General features: G+C 45.0%; 1 protein-coding gene across 6 annotated transcripts in view; it reads left to right on the top strand.

The window, feature by feature from the left end:
- SCAP (SREBF chaperone) overlaps positions 1 to 12,876 on the top strand; it is a 35,213-nt gene that overhangs the window by 3,581 nt on the left and 18,756 nt on the right. For all 6 annotated transcript variants that reach the window (XM_076066222.1, XM_076066224.1, XM_032950988.2 and 3 more), the window contains 5 exons: positions 2,384 to 2,548; positions 9,241 to 9,373; positions 10,942 to 11,099; positions 11,600 to 11,820; positions 12,442 to 12,556. In XM_076066222.1, the coding sequence (XP_075922337.1) occupies positions 2,427 to 2,548; positions 9,241 to 9,373; positions 10,942 to 11,099; positions 11,600 to 11,820; positions 12,442 to 12,556 (749 nt within the window). In that variant the 5' untranslated portion in view covers positions 2,384 to 2,426. The remainder of the gene's footprint in view (positions 1 to 2,383; positions 2,549 to 9,240; positions 9,374 to 10,941; positions 11,100 to 11,599; positions 11,821 to 12,441; positions 12,557 to 12,876) is intronic.

Here is a 12,876-nt window from a genome sequence, read left to right as displayed (position 1 = left end):
TCCTTGGAGAGCTCTTTGGTCTTGGCCATGGTGGAGAGTTTGGAATCTGATTGATTGCTTCTGTGGACAGGTGTCTTTTATACAGGTAACAAGCTGAGATTAGGAGCACTCCCTTTAAGAGTGTGCTCCTAATCTCAGCTCGTTACCTGTATAAAAGACACCTGGGAGCCAGAAATTTTTGTGATTGAGAGGGGGTCAAATACTTATTTCCCTCATTAAAATGCAAATCAATTTATAACATTTTTGACATGCGTTTTTCTGGATTTTTTTGTTGTTATTCTGTCTCTCACTGTTCAAATAAACCTACCATTAAAATTATAGACTGATCATTTCTTTGTCAGTGGGCAAACAAGTACAAAATCAGCAGGGGATCAAATACTTGTTTGCTTCACTGTACATAGCTCCTTTTCAGAAGCAACTTGGCCACAAATTATATCTCGAAGTGGCTTATCATGTTGAAACTTATAGCAGCCAAATATTCTAGATGCATGTTTCTAAATGTGGAGGGAAATACCGGAGAACCCAGAGAAAAATCCACTCAACCACGGGGAGAACATGCACATTCCAATTATACCGGCGTCAGGGTTGAGATCTAACATAAACCTCCTGTATACCAGGCAACGGAATTAACATCTCGCCACCACAGCATCGGCACAATTGTTGGGTTGTTAGGCACCTAACAACACAATGTGTCGTAGTGTGTTTTTCAGAGCGATCCAAGCTCAACATGCTTTGGGCAAAGGGATTGTAAACCTGCAACAAAAATATTAACTTGACAAGCTTGACAGGTCCTGTCTCATGGTGCTCATTAACTCCTCTGAGGGTGGAGTTGGATTTTTAAGTCGGAAAGAATGATTGGAACGTATATTCCATTCAGCCCAGCCCCAATGTGGGCCTCCCCTCCACGCACAGTTGGCCTCCTCCCCACCCCTGTGAGGCCTCCCCCCCACCCCCTGTGAGGCCTCCCCCCCCCACCTCTCTTGTGAGCCTTCCCACCCACCCCCTTTGAGACCTCCCAATGCCTGCCTCGGTTTTTCTGACTCCACTCCCGCAAATTAACCACTTCTGATTCCACTGGATTGGGACTTCTGGTCCTTACCCCCATTGGACCTCCTGTCCCCTCCATCAGACTGTTCCCTCCCACTTGGCCTTCTAGCTGCACCACCAGGCCTCTCAAACTAAAGCTGTGTCCACATACATTTGAAGGCAGATTCAGGCTGCACTGGGTCTGGGCTGTCTACTCAGCAGTCGCATTCCAGGTAACAGTTGGATCAGCCCAACCTTGTAGTCAGGCTATCTCAATGATGATGAAAATCACCATTGGCATACTTGTTGTGTGCATATGCCTTTAGCTCGGAGCCGTAGCAGGTTTGCAAGCTGTATTCATTTAGTGTTTGGGTGGAGAGTAAGAGTGTTTTAATTAAATTTCACACTTGTGCATACTGAGCCAACATCGTGTGTCAAGTTCCACTAAACGACAATGATGTAATCACAGCGTGTGTGTCAAGGCTGGCCCTCTGCTCTCTCAAAACAAGAATGGTCAGAGTTTGTTGATAGCTGGTCACTGGTATGTGGGTTAGTGTGCTAGAATGAGGAGTAATTGTACTTTTCGCCTGCAGAATTTATTGAAAACATAAATACATATATATAACTTCAAAAGCTCGGTGTGTTTGCTTTTCACACATGGACTTTATCTGGGTCTTGCCAAAGCACTCACGCGTTCATGTGTTCAAATTACCTGTGTTGGGTTTGTATAAGTGTCCGTGTGTTGACATTTATACATATGCACCTGCATCTGGTACAGAAACATTGTTTTCATGCATGAGGTGCAACTTTGACTGCCGTACCTGAATTTGTATCAAACCAATATCTTGGTAGAAATGCCACTTAAGTTCATGCATTATCACGCTACACCACTTATTGGTGATGAACTAATGACTGGTTGCTGGCACAATTGAAGGCTTCCTCAGCACCATCTTTTGTGCTGCCACTATTTTACTTGGTCATCGCTCAATGGAGCTATAAAATCTCAATGCTGTCGGAATGAGAGCAGTGCAATCACGCTCAAAGTGTTCCTGTTTCAGCATCCCATTCGTACTGCGTGGCTCTGTCATCCAGATTTGTGTCCCGTGCTATTTCCTTTGAAAAGAAAAATATGACCTGGGAAATAAGCAGCTCTCTATTGTAGAAATGGTCTGGGCTGTGTGTCCCAGGTTGTCAGATATGAGATTGAAAGTTCATTAGTGAGAAAAAATACCTTAAAGTTACAAGTCAAGCGCACTGCCAGAGTGAATTAGTGCACCAATGTTGCGTTCAATGTTTGGTGCTCATGTCTGTGACATCGTTGGAGGCTAAACGGGTGAATTCTGTGTGTGTGGAGCAGATGATGAGAGTCAACTGAAGGGAAGAGTTGGGACCACTGCACCATGATGCTGGCGGAGAAACTGAAGGAGAAGATCTCCCAGGGCTTCTACTCACACGGGCTCATGTGCGCCTCCTACCCCGTGCCCATCATCGCCTTCACCTTCATCTGCGTACTCGCCTGCTGGTGAGCGCGCCGACGGGGGACACGGGCAAGGCGACGCGGCGTGGCTGGGCGACGCAGGGCACTCGCGCAATGTCACAGCACTGAGCCAGTAAAGCCGAAATCTTGGTCTCTACTCTTAAAGCTTCCTGCCCTTCAGGGCAATTAAGTGTAGCACGTTGAAGGTCTCACCCCCTTCACTAAATGGCTGCACAAAAAAATGGTTTTCAATTCCGTTTCTTTGGTCTGGTGTGCATGTTATGAACGCCTCTGAGGCAAGGCACGTGAGGAGGTGGCACCACCCTCATGTGGATAAGAGGCGGCCAAAGGGACCTCAGAAATGTTTGTGTGAAGTCGCCTCCCATTCTCTTTCGCGGAGTGAGGCACCGATTCCTGTGAGAATTCAGAATGGAAATGTTTGAATCAAATGACGTGATGCTGATGGCACAATGGGAATACAATCAAGAGGGGGGGGAAAGACATCACGAGATAAATCAGACAAGGGGAGGTGTGATAGGTGAAATAAATTAAAGGGGACATTTAAAGGTAGCAGAAATGATGGGAGAAACAGAATGTGGACTTGGGTAGATAAGTAGCAAATAACAAGATGTACTAAGAGAGACAGAATAGAGGAAAGACGAAATGGAAACATTGAGTATTGAGAGTGAGAGACCACTGCAAAATATCGTAGTGCAGAAACACTAATACACAATTTCTTCTTTGGTTCTTTCGGTAAAGTCACGTAGAATGAGAATAAAATAATAAAATAAAACAATAAGCTAAGTTAAAGCATACACATCCGCAGAGGCACCCCTTGACAAAGGAATTCGCATAGAATTTAGCATTGAAATAGCTGAGTGATTAGCTTGTAACTGCTCACAGAAATAGCTACGTTAAAGTCAGAGCATACACATCCACCGAGGCACTTAGTACAAATCAAACAGGAGAATTTAGTATTGAAATAACTAGGCGAATACTAAATTCTCCTGTTTGATTTGTACTAAGTGCCTCGGTGAATGTGTATGCTCTGACTTTAACGTAGCTATTTCTGTGAGCAGTTACAAGCTAATCACTCAGCTATTTCAATGCTAAATTCTATGCTAATTCCTTTGTCAAGGGGTGCCTCTGCAGATGTGTATGCTTTAACTCAGCTATTTCAATGCTAAATTCTATGCTAATTCCTTTATCAAGGGGTGCCTCTGCGGATGTGTATGCTTTAACTTTTAACATAGCTATTTCTGTGACCAGTCACAAGCTAATCATTCAGCCATTTCAATGCTAAATTATATGCTAATTCCTTTGTCAAGGCGCTTTGTTTCCTCTCACACAGCTTAAAGGTCGTGATCTGAACGTGGCTCTTTCACTCCAGCGCTGTCCTACCAGACAGTCTCGTCCCTTCACCTGATGAAGGCCGCTTGTGTTGTGGCCGAAACGTCGTGAGAATATTATTGTGTTATGTTATTTTATTTTATCAATTTATTATTTTATTCTCATTCTACGTGACTTTACCGAAAGAACCAAAGAAAAATTTTGATTTAAAGCTTTCGTGACTGCAGTAATTCATATTCTTAGTTTTTTCGGTAAAGTCACGTTGAAGAGAAACAACAAAATAACAAAATATATATAAAACAATAAAAAAATAAAAAATTCTCACGACGTTTCGACCATAACTCAAACGGTCATCATCAGGTGTGTCGGTTTGCATACATTTATTTTGAAAACGGCATATTTATTTATTTATATAAAAATAACGTTTGCGTCACGCGCAACGATTGGCTGTTTGCCAGGACTAGTCCATCTATTTTTTGAAAAGAGGAGGGGGGAGACGAAATTTGTTTTTATGTATGCTGTCTGAAAGCCACTGTAAGCGTGAACAATCAATCAAGAACTGAAATGATTTATCAAATCTTTCCAATGATTGCTAAGATAGAATCCATCTTCTCGGTTGAAATTGTCTCTGTGTTTGTATATGTGGATAGCCTCATGAACGAATCTCTCATGGAAGCCAGATGGCTTACAAAGAACCTCCGTCTTGGAAAAGTCAATGGCATGTGAGCCTACTGAATTAGAACAATGATCTGCTACGGCCGAGGTGTTGGTCCTACCGTGTTTAAGGTCTGCTTTATGTTCACGAATGCGGTCCGAGATATGGCGTTTGGTTTCTCCAATGTAACTACTACCACAGAGGCAACTTAGTTTGTAGACACCAGGGTATTGTATGTCCGGAATCACATCTTTTACAGACGGAACCAGATCACGGATTTTATGTAATGTGTTGAAACGGACCTGGATCTTGTGTTTATTCAAGATTTTTGAGATCTTTTTTGTGATCCCAGCAATGTAGGGTAAAGTGATGGTTTTGAAAGGCTCCTCAAAGGCTCCTCAATGGGCTCCCCCCTTTCTCCAGTTATAGCTAACATTTTCATGGAGAAATTTGAGACTGATGCCATCCAGACTGCCACTCTGCGCCCAACCTTATGGAAGAGGTACGTGGATGACACTTTTGTCATCTGGCCACATGGCCGGCCTGCTCTAGACCAATTCTTCGGCCACATCAATTCCATACACCCAGCCATCAGATTTACCATGGAAGTCGAAATAGATGGCAAGATACCTTTTTTGGATGTCCTAATTAAAAAGAGACCTGATGGTTCAATGAGCCACTCTGTCTACAGGAAAGCTACCCATACGGATGCTTATCTGAAACCGGATTCCCACCACCATCCATCACAGAAGAATTCTCTCATCAAGACTCTGTATCATAGAGCCCAATGCATATCCGACCAGGAACACATAAGCAGTGAACTCAAGCACGTACACCAAGCTCTTAGGGCTAATGGTTACTCCGACTATACAATCCGCAAAGCTATCACTCAAACCATGAAGAAGAACCCTCTTGAGGAGCCTTTCAAAACCATCACTTTACCCTACATTGCTGGGATCACAAAAAAGATCTCCAAAATCTTGAATAAACACAAGATCCAGGTCCGTTTCAACACATTACATAAAATCCGTGATCTGGTTCCGTCTGTAAAAGATGTGATTCCGGACATACAATACCCTGGTGTCTACAAACTAAGTTGCCTCTGTGGTAGTAGTTACATTGGAGAAACCAAACGCCATATCTCGGACCGCATTCGTGAACATAAAGCAGACCTTAAACACGGTAGGACCAACACCTCGGCCGTAGCAGATCATTGTTCTAATTCAGTAGGCTCACATGCCATTGACTTTTCCAAGACGGAGGTTCTTTGTAAGCCATCTGGCTTCCATGAGAGATTCGTTCATGAGGCTATCCACATATACAAACACAGAGACAATTTCAACCGAGAAGATGGATTCTATCTTAGCAATCATTGGAAAGATTTGATAAATCATTTCAGTTCTTGATTGATTGTTCACGCTTACAGTGGCTTTCAGACAGCATACATAAAAACAAATTTCGTCTCCCCCCTCCTCTTTTCAAAAAATAGATGGACTAGTCCTGGCAAACAGCCAATCGTTGCGCGTGACGCAAACGTTATTTTTATATAAATAAATAAATATGCCGTTTTCAGAATAAATGTATGCAAACCGACACACCTGATGATGACCGTTTGAGTTATGGTCGAAACGTCGTGAGAATTTTTTATTTTTTTATTGTTTTATATATATTTTGTTATTTTGTTGTTTCTCTTCAACGTGACTTTACCGAAAAAACTAAGAATAAGAACCAAAGAAGTCTAAATTACATCAATATAATAAATGTACTCAATATAGTCTCCAATAAGCAGAGCTATTAACAGCAACTGGGTATACACTACACTATCTAATGAATACCATATAGTAAACAGATAAAAAACGAAAATATAAACTACCTCAATGTTATCAATATTCTCCAATCAGCTGAGCTACCAACAATGAGTCGTTATATATCACGATGCTATATGGCGAAAAAATGGGTGGATTCTTACCCTCCACATCAGCATCACGGACCGCTACGAGCCCCGTTCAGACGGACGAGTCCATCATGGTCAGAACAGAGGAGAGAAACAAATATTAGCATCGCCTTTGTTTACCCAGGAAAGCCTCATTGAGTCTGAGGACTCTTTCAGCAGGGTTCTGCCAAGCTTTCGCAGATGGGGGCGATGCTGCTGCTGTGTGTAATCTCAAATGAATAGTTTGCAGGTTATTTTCAGCATTGGGATATTTGACTAATACCAGTTACATTGTGTGCATTTTTAGCTCAGAAGGACACTGAAGGAAACCCATGTGCAACAGGGGGACTAAGTAGAAACGTCACACAGAAAGGCTCCCTAGTTATGAATCGAACCCAATGCCTTAATGCTGTGAAGCACGAGCTGTACCACTGCCGCCCATGTGCCTCCTTTTCATGACCAGGTTATATCAGGGCCATCCCGAGTCGTGGCTTGCCTAACTTTTCTCCACGTCTTTGCAATGCACGTTCCCATGACAGGGGTCACAAACACTGTGGACGTGACCCAAGGTCAGGGTCAGGCAGTGAACAGCATAGCCTTATCTCGCTCCGTGCCCCTACCCCTCCCTCTCCGTGCTCTTTGATGTGAGGGCTGTTGCTGGGCTGGCTCCCCGTGCCAGCACACTTTGGAAAGGGTTCCCTGGGCCAAGGTCAGGTGCACCTGGGGAATAGCTGGTTTGCGATGAGAGAAGTGTGTGACTAAAAAGGGCCAGGCAATGCTGAGCAGTTCTGAAAATGCAGGCCGACAATGAACCCGCTGAATTATCTTCGTCAAGACTTGCGGTCTAGTTAGCTTTAGCTAATCTTGGAATAAGTCGTGAGGTCGTAGATCAATGCTGTGTGCAGGGTGTGGGCTATGGCATCATGACATCTCTCGATAATTATGTCACATTTTAAAACGAATTAACCATACGTTTTGAAACATGACTACCTTAACCACACTCCGATTAAATGTCATTTAAATATTTTCTGCTTATATTAAATGGTGTTCGAAGTATGCCATAAATTTGAGTTGCTTGGTTGACACCACCCAAACCCAAGCACGCTCGGGTGTCTGCCTTATGAAAGTGCACCCTCCATGGGTGCAGGAGGCAGGTGAGCCATGCCAGCGTCACATCACCCCGTCTGCAGGACTGGCTGCCCACTTGGGTTTTAATCCGAGCAGGGTTTTGCCACTTTGATGTCACCATGCTTGGTGCATGACTGGAGCCACCCACACTTATCCAGGGAAGCTGATAACCACATCGTGGCTGCGTGTGTTCCTGGGGCCGGTTAGACAGGGTTTTCAGAATATAACAAATTACTTAACGATAATGTGGCCTTAAAAGGAAACGTATACAATTGGCAATGTTTCTGGACATTGCCCTCCATCATTTATATAGGATGAAGAAGGGCCATTGCCTGAAACGTCGCCTATTGTATTCTTTGCTTTTTAAAACAGGATGAGTGTTGAGGATTTGGCAGGCGTTAGGGGGAACAGACTTCAACTCCTGTGTTGGTGTGGATTGTGCTTGTTTTAGCAATTAAATAAAGTTTAGCTCAGTTATTTTATTACCCCCTTCCCTATTACTGAATAATATACAGTGGTACCTCGGTCTACGTCGTTAATTCGTTCCAGAAGGTAGGAGGACTTATACCGAAAATGACGTCTATACCAAACGAATTTTTCCCATAAGAAATAAAGGGAAAGGAAATAATCCGTTCCAGAGTATAAGAAATTATATTTTATATGGCATATTAAACATTAATGGGGTTTAAAAAAATAATTTAGACACTACTTATTACTAAAATGCATACATAAATTAAGATAAATTGAAATTAAAATAAAATTGAACGTCACTTTACCTTGCTGAGAGGAGTTGATAGCCTACGAGGATGGTGGTGAGGAAGGGGAGGAGGAGGAGGAGATGTGAAAATTCACAGAGTTATAGTAAGGGTTGTGCACTGAACGAGATCTACTGTACAGGCAGACTGAGGAGCGGCACTTTGTTTCAGTCGTGAACGGTGTGTACGCGGGTACGCGGTGACTCATCCCGACCCATACAAGTTCTAGCAAGCACGTCGTATCCCAAGCAAGACGTCATATCCCAAGACATTTTTTTCTCGTCAAAACACGACGTATACCAAGAGATCTACTGTACAGGCAGACTGAGGAGCGGCACTTTGTTTCAGTCGTGAACGGTGTGTACGCGGGTACGCGGTGACTCATCCCGACCCATACAAGTTCTAGCAAGCACGTCGTATCCCAAGCAAGACGTCATATCCCAAGACATTTTTTTCTCGTCAAAACACGACGTATACCAAATTCGACGTATTCCAAAGCGGTCGTATACCGAGGTATGACTGTATGTGTGCATGTATATGTGTTTTGCATGTTTGTGTGTGGTGGTGTGAACGTGTGTGTACATATATGTACTTGTGTATGTGATTATGGAGTGGTAGCGTAATGGTTAGCGCACTGCACTATGAACCCGGAGACCCAAGTTTGATTTTCGCTCATGGCTAAAATGTATGTCGAATATCTGAACCAGTCCTGGGGCTCCCATCGGTTGACTCGACATCAATGGAGTGCCTGGTGCTGTGTAAACCTCAGCATTTGGGAGACAAAGACGGGCAGGCATGTTGCTGGTCACCCACCCCCTTGTGCATCGTGCCAGCGCTAATAGGTGCTCTCCGCCACTTGCCCCAACTGTCTGTTTAGGCTCTAGGCAGAATTCCAGTTTTTGTTTTGTGTACACAGCTCCCCTCTGCTGAAGCTGCCCCTGCCTGGCACGGGCCCCGTGGAGTTCGTGACCCCTGTGCAGGACTATTCTCCCCCCGACGAGCAGTACGCGGCCTCCGGGGCCTCCGACTCGGAGGAGAGGCCCTCCTGGGTAAGTGAGCATGCCCCACCCCACCGTGCTTGTCACTCCCAACAACACGAAACGCAGCGCAGGTCGTTAGTCCACACGCAGCATGAGCCTGCGCTTCCTCTTGCTGCGAGTTCACCCCCCGCATCCTGTGGATATATTCCTGTGCGTAAGCCTGGCACAGATGAAGTTGCGATCGTTACCGGAGGTTGAGTTTCTCCACTTTTTTAGAAATGTTTTCCTGCTACGTCTCACATTTAGTGCAAGTAGAAGCAGTATTTTAACAGTAAATCTCACATGGAGACAACACTATAACGTCCCACGGGATCGCAGTGGCATTTTTTCGTTAGAATAACGTGAGCGCAGTCACTTGTTTAAATAGATTCTTCATCATCACCTTTAATTTCTGCAGGCCTCCCCATGTCTTTGATATTGCTGACGGTCCTGCATTCCCAAAATCCATCTCCTGCAAATGAGCAGTTTCTTTCATAATAAAGGTTTTTGGGTTAGATCGCGTTATTTATAAATGTGACGTAACCCTCCACCACCCGACACGGCCAATCAGCAAAATAAAGTGTCACGTTGACAAAAGACAATTAGTTTACTACTTTAGCCCACCGGTGTGTTGAAGAGTGACTCCACAACATTTACTGTTTGAATACGACGTTTCGCTGGTAATTACATCCAGCATCATCGGGCAATTCGCCAGAATGGTAAAGCCCTCACTTGCTCTCGGTCTTAAATAGAGCAGCAGGGTGACGTCATCATTTAACTCATATCAGGTGCAGTGAATTGAGGCGGAGGGGGGGTGTTGTAATTATATAATCGATTGGCAATCAGTCAATGGTTATGATTAGTAATGAGTTGTAGATTGGTAATTAGTTGTAAGGTGTGTTATTGTGATTATATGCTACATTAGTAATCCGTTAATTAATGTGTTCTGATAGCTATAGTGCGGCTTGGAAGCGTATTATTAAATAATACATATTACAATTCCTTATAGGGGAAACACATTAATTAACGGATTACTAATGTAGCATATAATCACAATAACACACCTTACAACCAATTACCAATCTACAACTCATTACTAATCATAACCATTGACTGATTGCCAATCGATTATATAATTACAACACCCCCCCTCCGCCTCAATTCACTGCACCTGACATGAGTTAAATGATAACGTCACCCTGCTGCTCTATTTAAGACCGAGAGCAAGTGAGGGCTTTACCATTCTGGCGAATTGCCCGATGATGCTGGATGTAATTACCAGCGAAACGTTGTATTCAAACTGTAAATGTTGTGGATTCACTCTTCAACACACCGGTGGGCTAAAGTAGTAAACTAATTGTCTTTTGTCAACGTGACACTTTATTTTGCTGATTGGCCGTGTCGGGTGGTGGAGGGTTTCGACACATTTATAAATAACGCGATCTAACCCAAAAACCTTTATTATGAATAATATTGGTCGCGAAAGCCTCCCACGTGTTAAACTGAGCAGTTTCTTTGTAAGCACTCGCCAGTAGTACTTGCCGCAACAGTCTGTTCAAGGCTGTCGGGGGGGGGAATCCGTGTGCGTGTGTGTGTAGTATGTGGGCAGGCCAGTGGCGTACGTGCAGCAGGTGGTGCTGAAGGCCACCGTGTTCCCCTGGGAGCGAGGCCTCATCCCTGTCGACGCTTTCAGGGGGCCCCTCTCCAAGGTGTTCGAGCTGCTGGAGGAGATCCACAATCACCAGCAAACCACCAGGTGCCCCCCCTGCCACCGTGGTGCTAGCTCCTCTCACCGGACAGCTGTGTGTGCCCACGGTTGGGGTTTATTCTATTTGATCAAATCTAGAATCCGTGTAACTAGATCTGGAATGCACCTGATTTCTTGAGGTCTGGGAGCTAAGCAAGTTTCACTTGAATTGTGCTTGGACGGACAACTGCCTGGTGTCGTGATGCAGGTATTAACGGTAACTGGGGCTAAATGTTTCTTCACAAGTCATTGAAAGGCTTTAAAAGTTGTGCCCTCATGTGAATAACCACGTGACTTCAGCAACAGCACAGTGGTGCTCTGCTTACTGTGACAGTTCCGAAAGCGTATCTTGATTGTGACACGATGCGATTCTGATACCACAATTTGAAAATACAATTATAAAAGTAATTGCTTCATCGTCAGAGGTCGCGGGTCAGGCTGGCATGCGGGCCGGCATGCGGGGCGACGCGCATGCTAGCACCGTGTTAGCGCCATGTTTGTGTTGGCAGCGAGGGTCCACGTAGCCTCGACGACTACTGCTTCCGCGTGGCGGCGCTGCTGCCTGGGCTGCGAGCGCTGCAGCACTTCCTTCCCGAGCACGGCTGTCTTGTCGTGTCGCCGGCCAACTTCTGGCTCAACGACATCGAGCACTTCCGCGCCGATCCCGACGTGATGAGCACTGTTCACCAGCACCAGGGCAAGGCCTTCCAGTTCTCCACGTCGCTCAAAGGTGCCACGCTGTTGCGCTGACAGCACCCGCAATGTTCTCCTCTTTGTGCGAACTGTTCTCCAGCCACGCCGGTTTCCTGCCACTTGCAAAATGTTCTTTCCAAAATAAATTGGCCAAATATCCCATTTTATTTGAAAGGTATTTTCTTTCCTATTATAAGCATTTCATTTTGCAATTACATTTATAAGAAGCAAATGATCGTGAGAAACATACATCCTGAAAGCTCAAAGTCTTGTGGATTAAGTGCAATTTGCTTGCAGTGTTTATTTTCAGTTAGCGTACAGAGTGCAGAGGTGGCGTATTTGTTCACACAGCACCTGAGTTTGATTCCCGCCGTGGCTCTCACATGAGTGGCGAGCGATATCTGAACCGGTCCTGTCCCTCCCCACCACTTCACCAACCCGCACTGACCAGCATGGCGAAGTATGGTCACACAACCTCCATGATTAACACGGCATGGTGAGGTCTTGATCCAGAAGCGGATTGAAAAAGTCCGTCACAATGAATTTAGTATACGCTACACGGCTTCAGAATGAAACAATCCTTTGCGTGAATGGCTGTAGTCTGTTACTACGTGCGTTGCTGATGAGCGGCGGTGTGCGTCGATACGTGCGTGTGCAGACCTGCTGTTCGGTGTGCCTCCCAAGTACAGCGGAGTGTCACGCTACTACATCCGCAACCGCCAGCGGCTCGTCTCCTTCGCTGTCACCATCGTGCTGCACTCCTACGACAACCGGTGGGGTCCGCCTCTGCCCTCCGTGTCCCTGCCAGCCTAGCGCACCCCTCCACACACTGCTCGCCTTACCTCCCTTTCTCCTCGCACATGTCATCTCATTGTTATTTTATTACGATTGTCATTATTTAAAGAAAGTCTCGCCGTGTCTCAAGACTAATTTTTCAGGATGGTGTTGCCAAGTTTTCGCAGTAGAGGGCGATGTTGAGTTATTTGCAGGTAATCTTTCAGGATTGGGATGTTTGGTTAATGCCAGCTAAATTGTATAGGGGGGGTTTCGCTCATGGAGGAAATAGGAGAACCCGGAGGAACCCATGCAGAAC

This window comes from Petromyzon marinus, chromosome 10 (genome assembly GCF_048934315.1).
Source record: "Petromyzon marinus isolate PM22_M1 ecotype Great Lakes invasive population chromosome 10, UKy_Petmar_22M1.pri1.0, whole genome shotgun sequence".
Lineage (NCBI taxonomy): Eukaryota > Metazoa > Chordata > Hyperoartia > Petromyzontiformes > Petromyzontidae > Petromyzon > Petromyzon marinus.
Note: the sequence above shows the minus strand (reverse complement) of the source record. Positions and strands in the feature narration are given on the sequence as shown.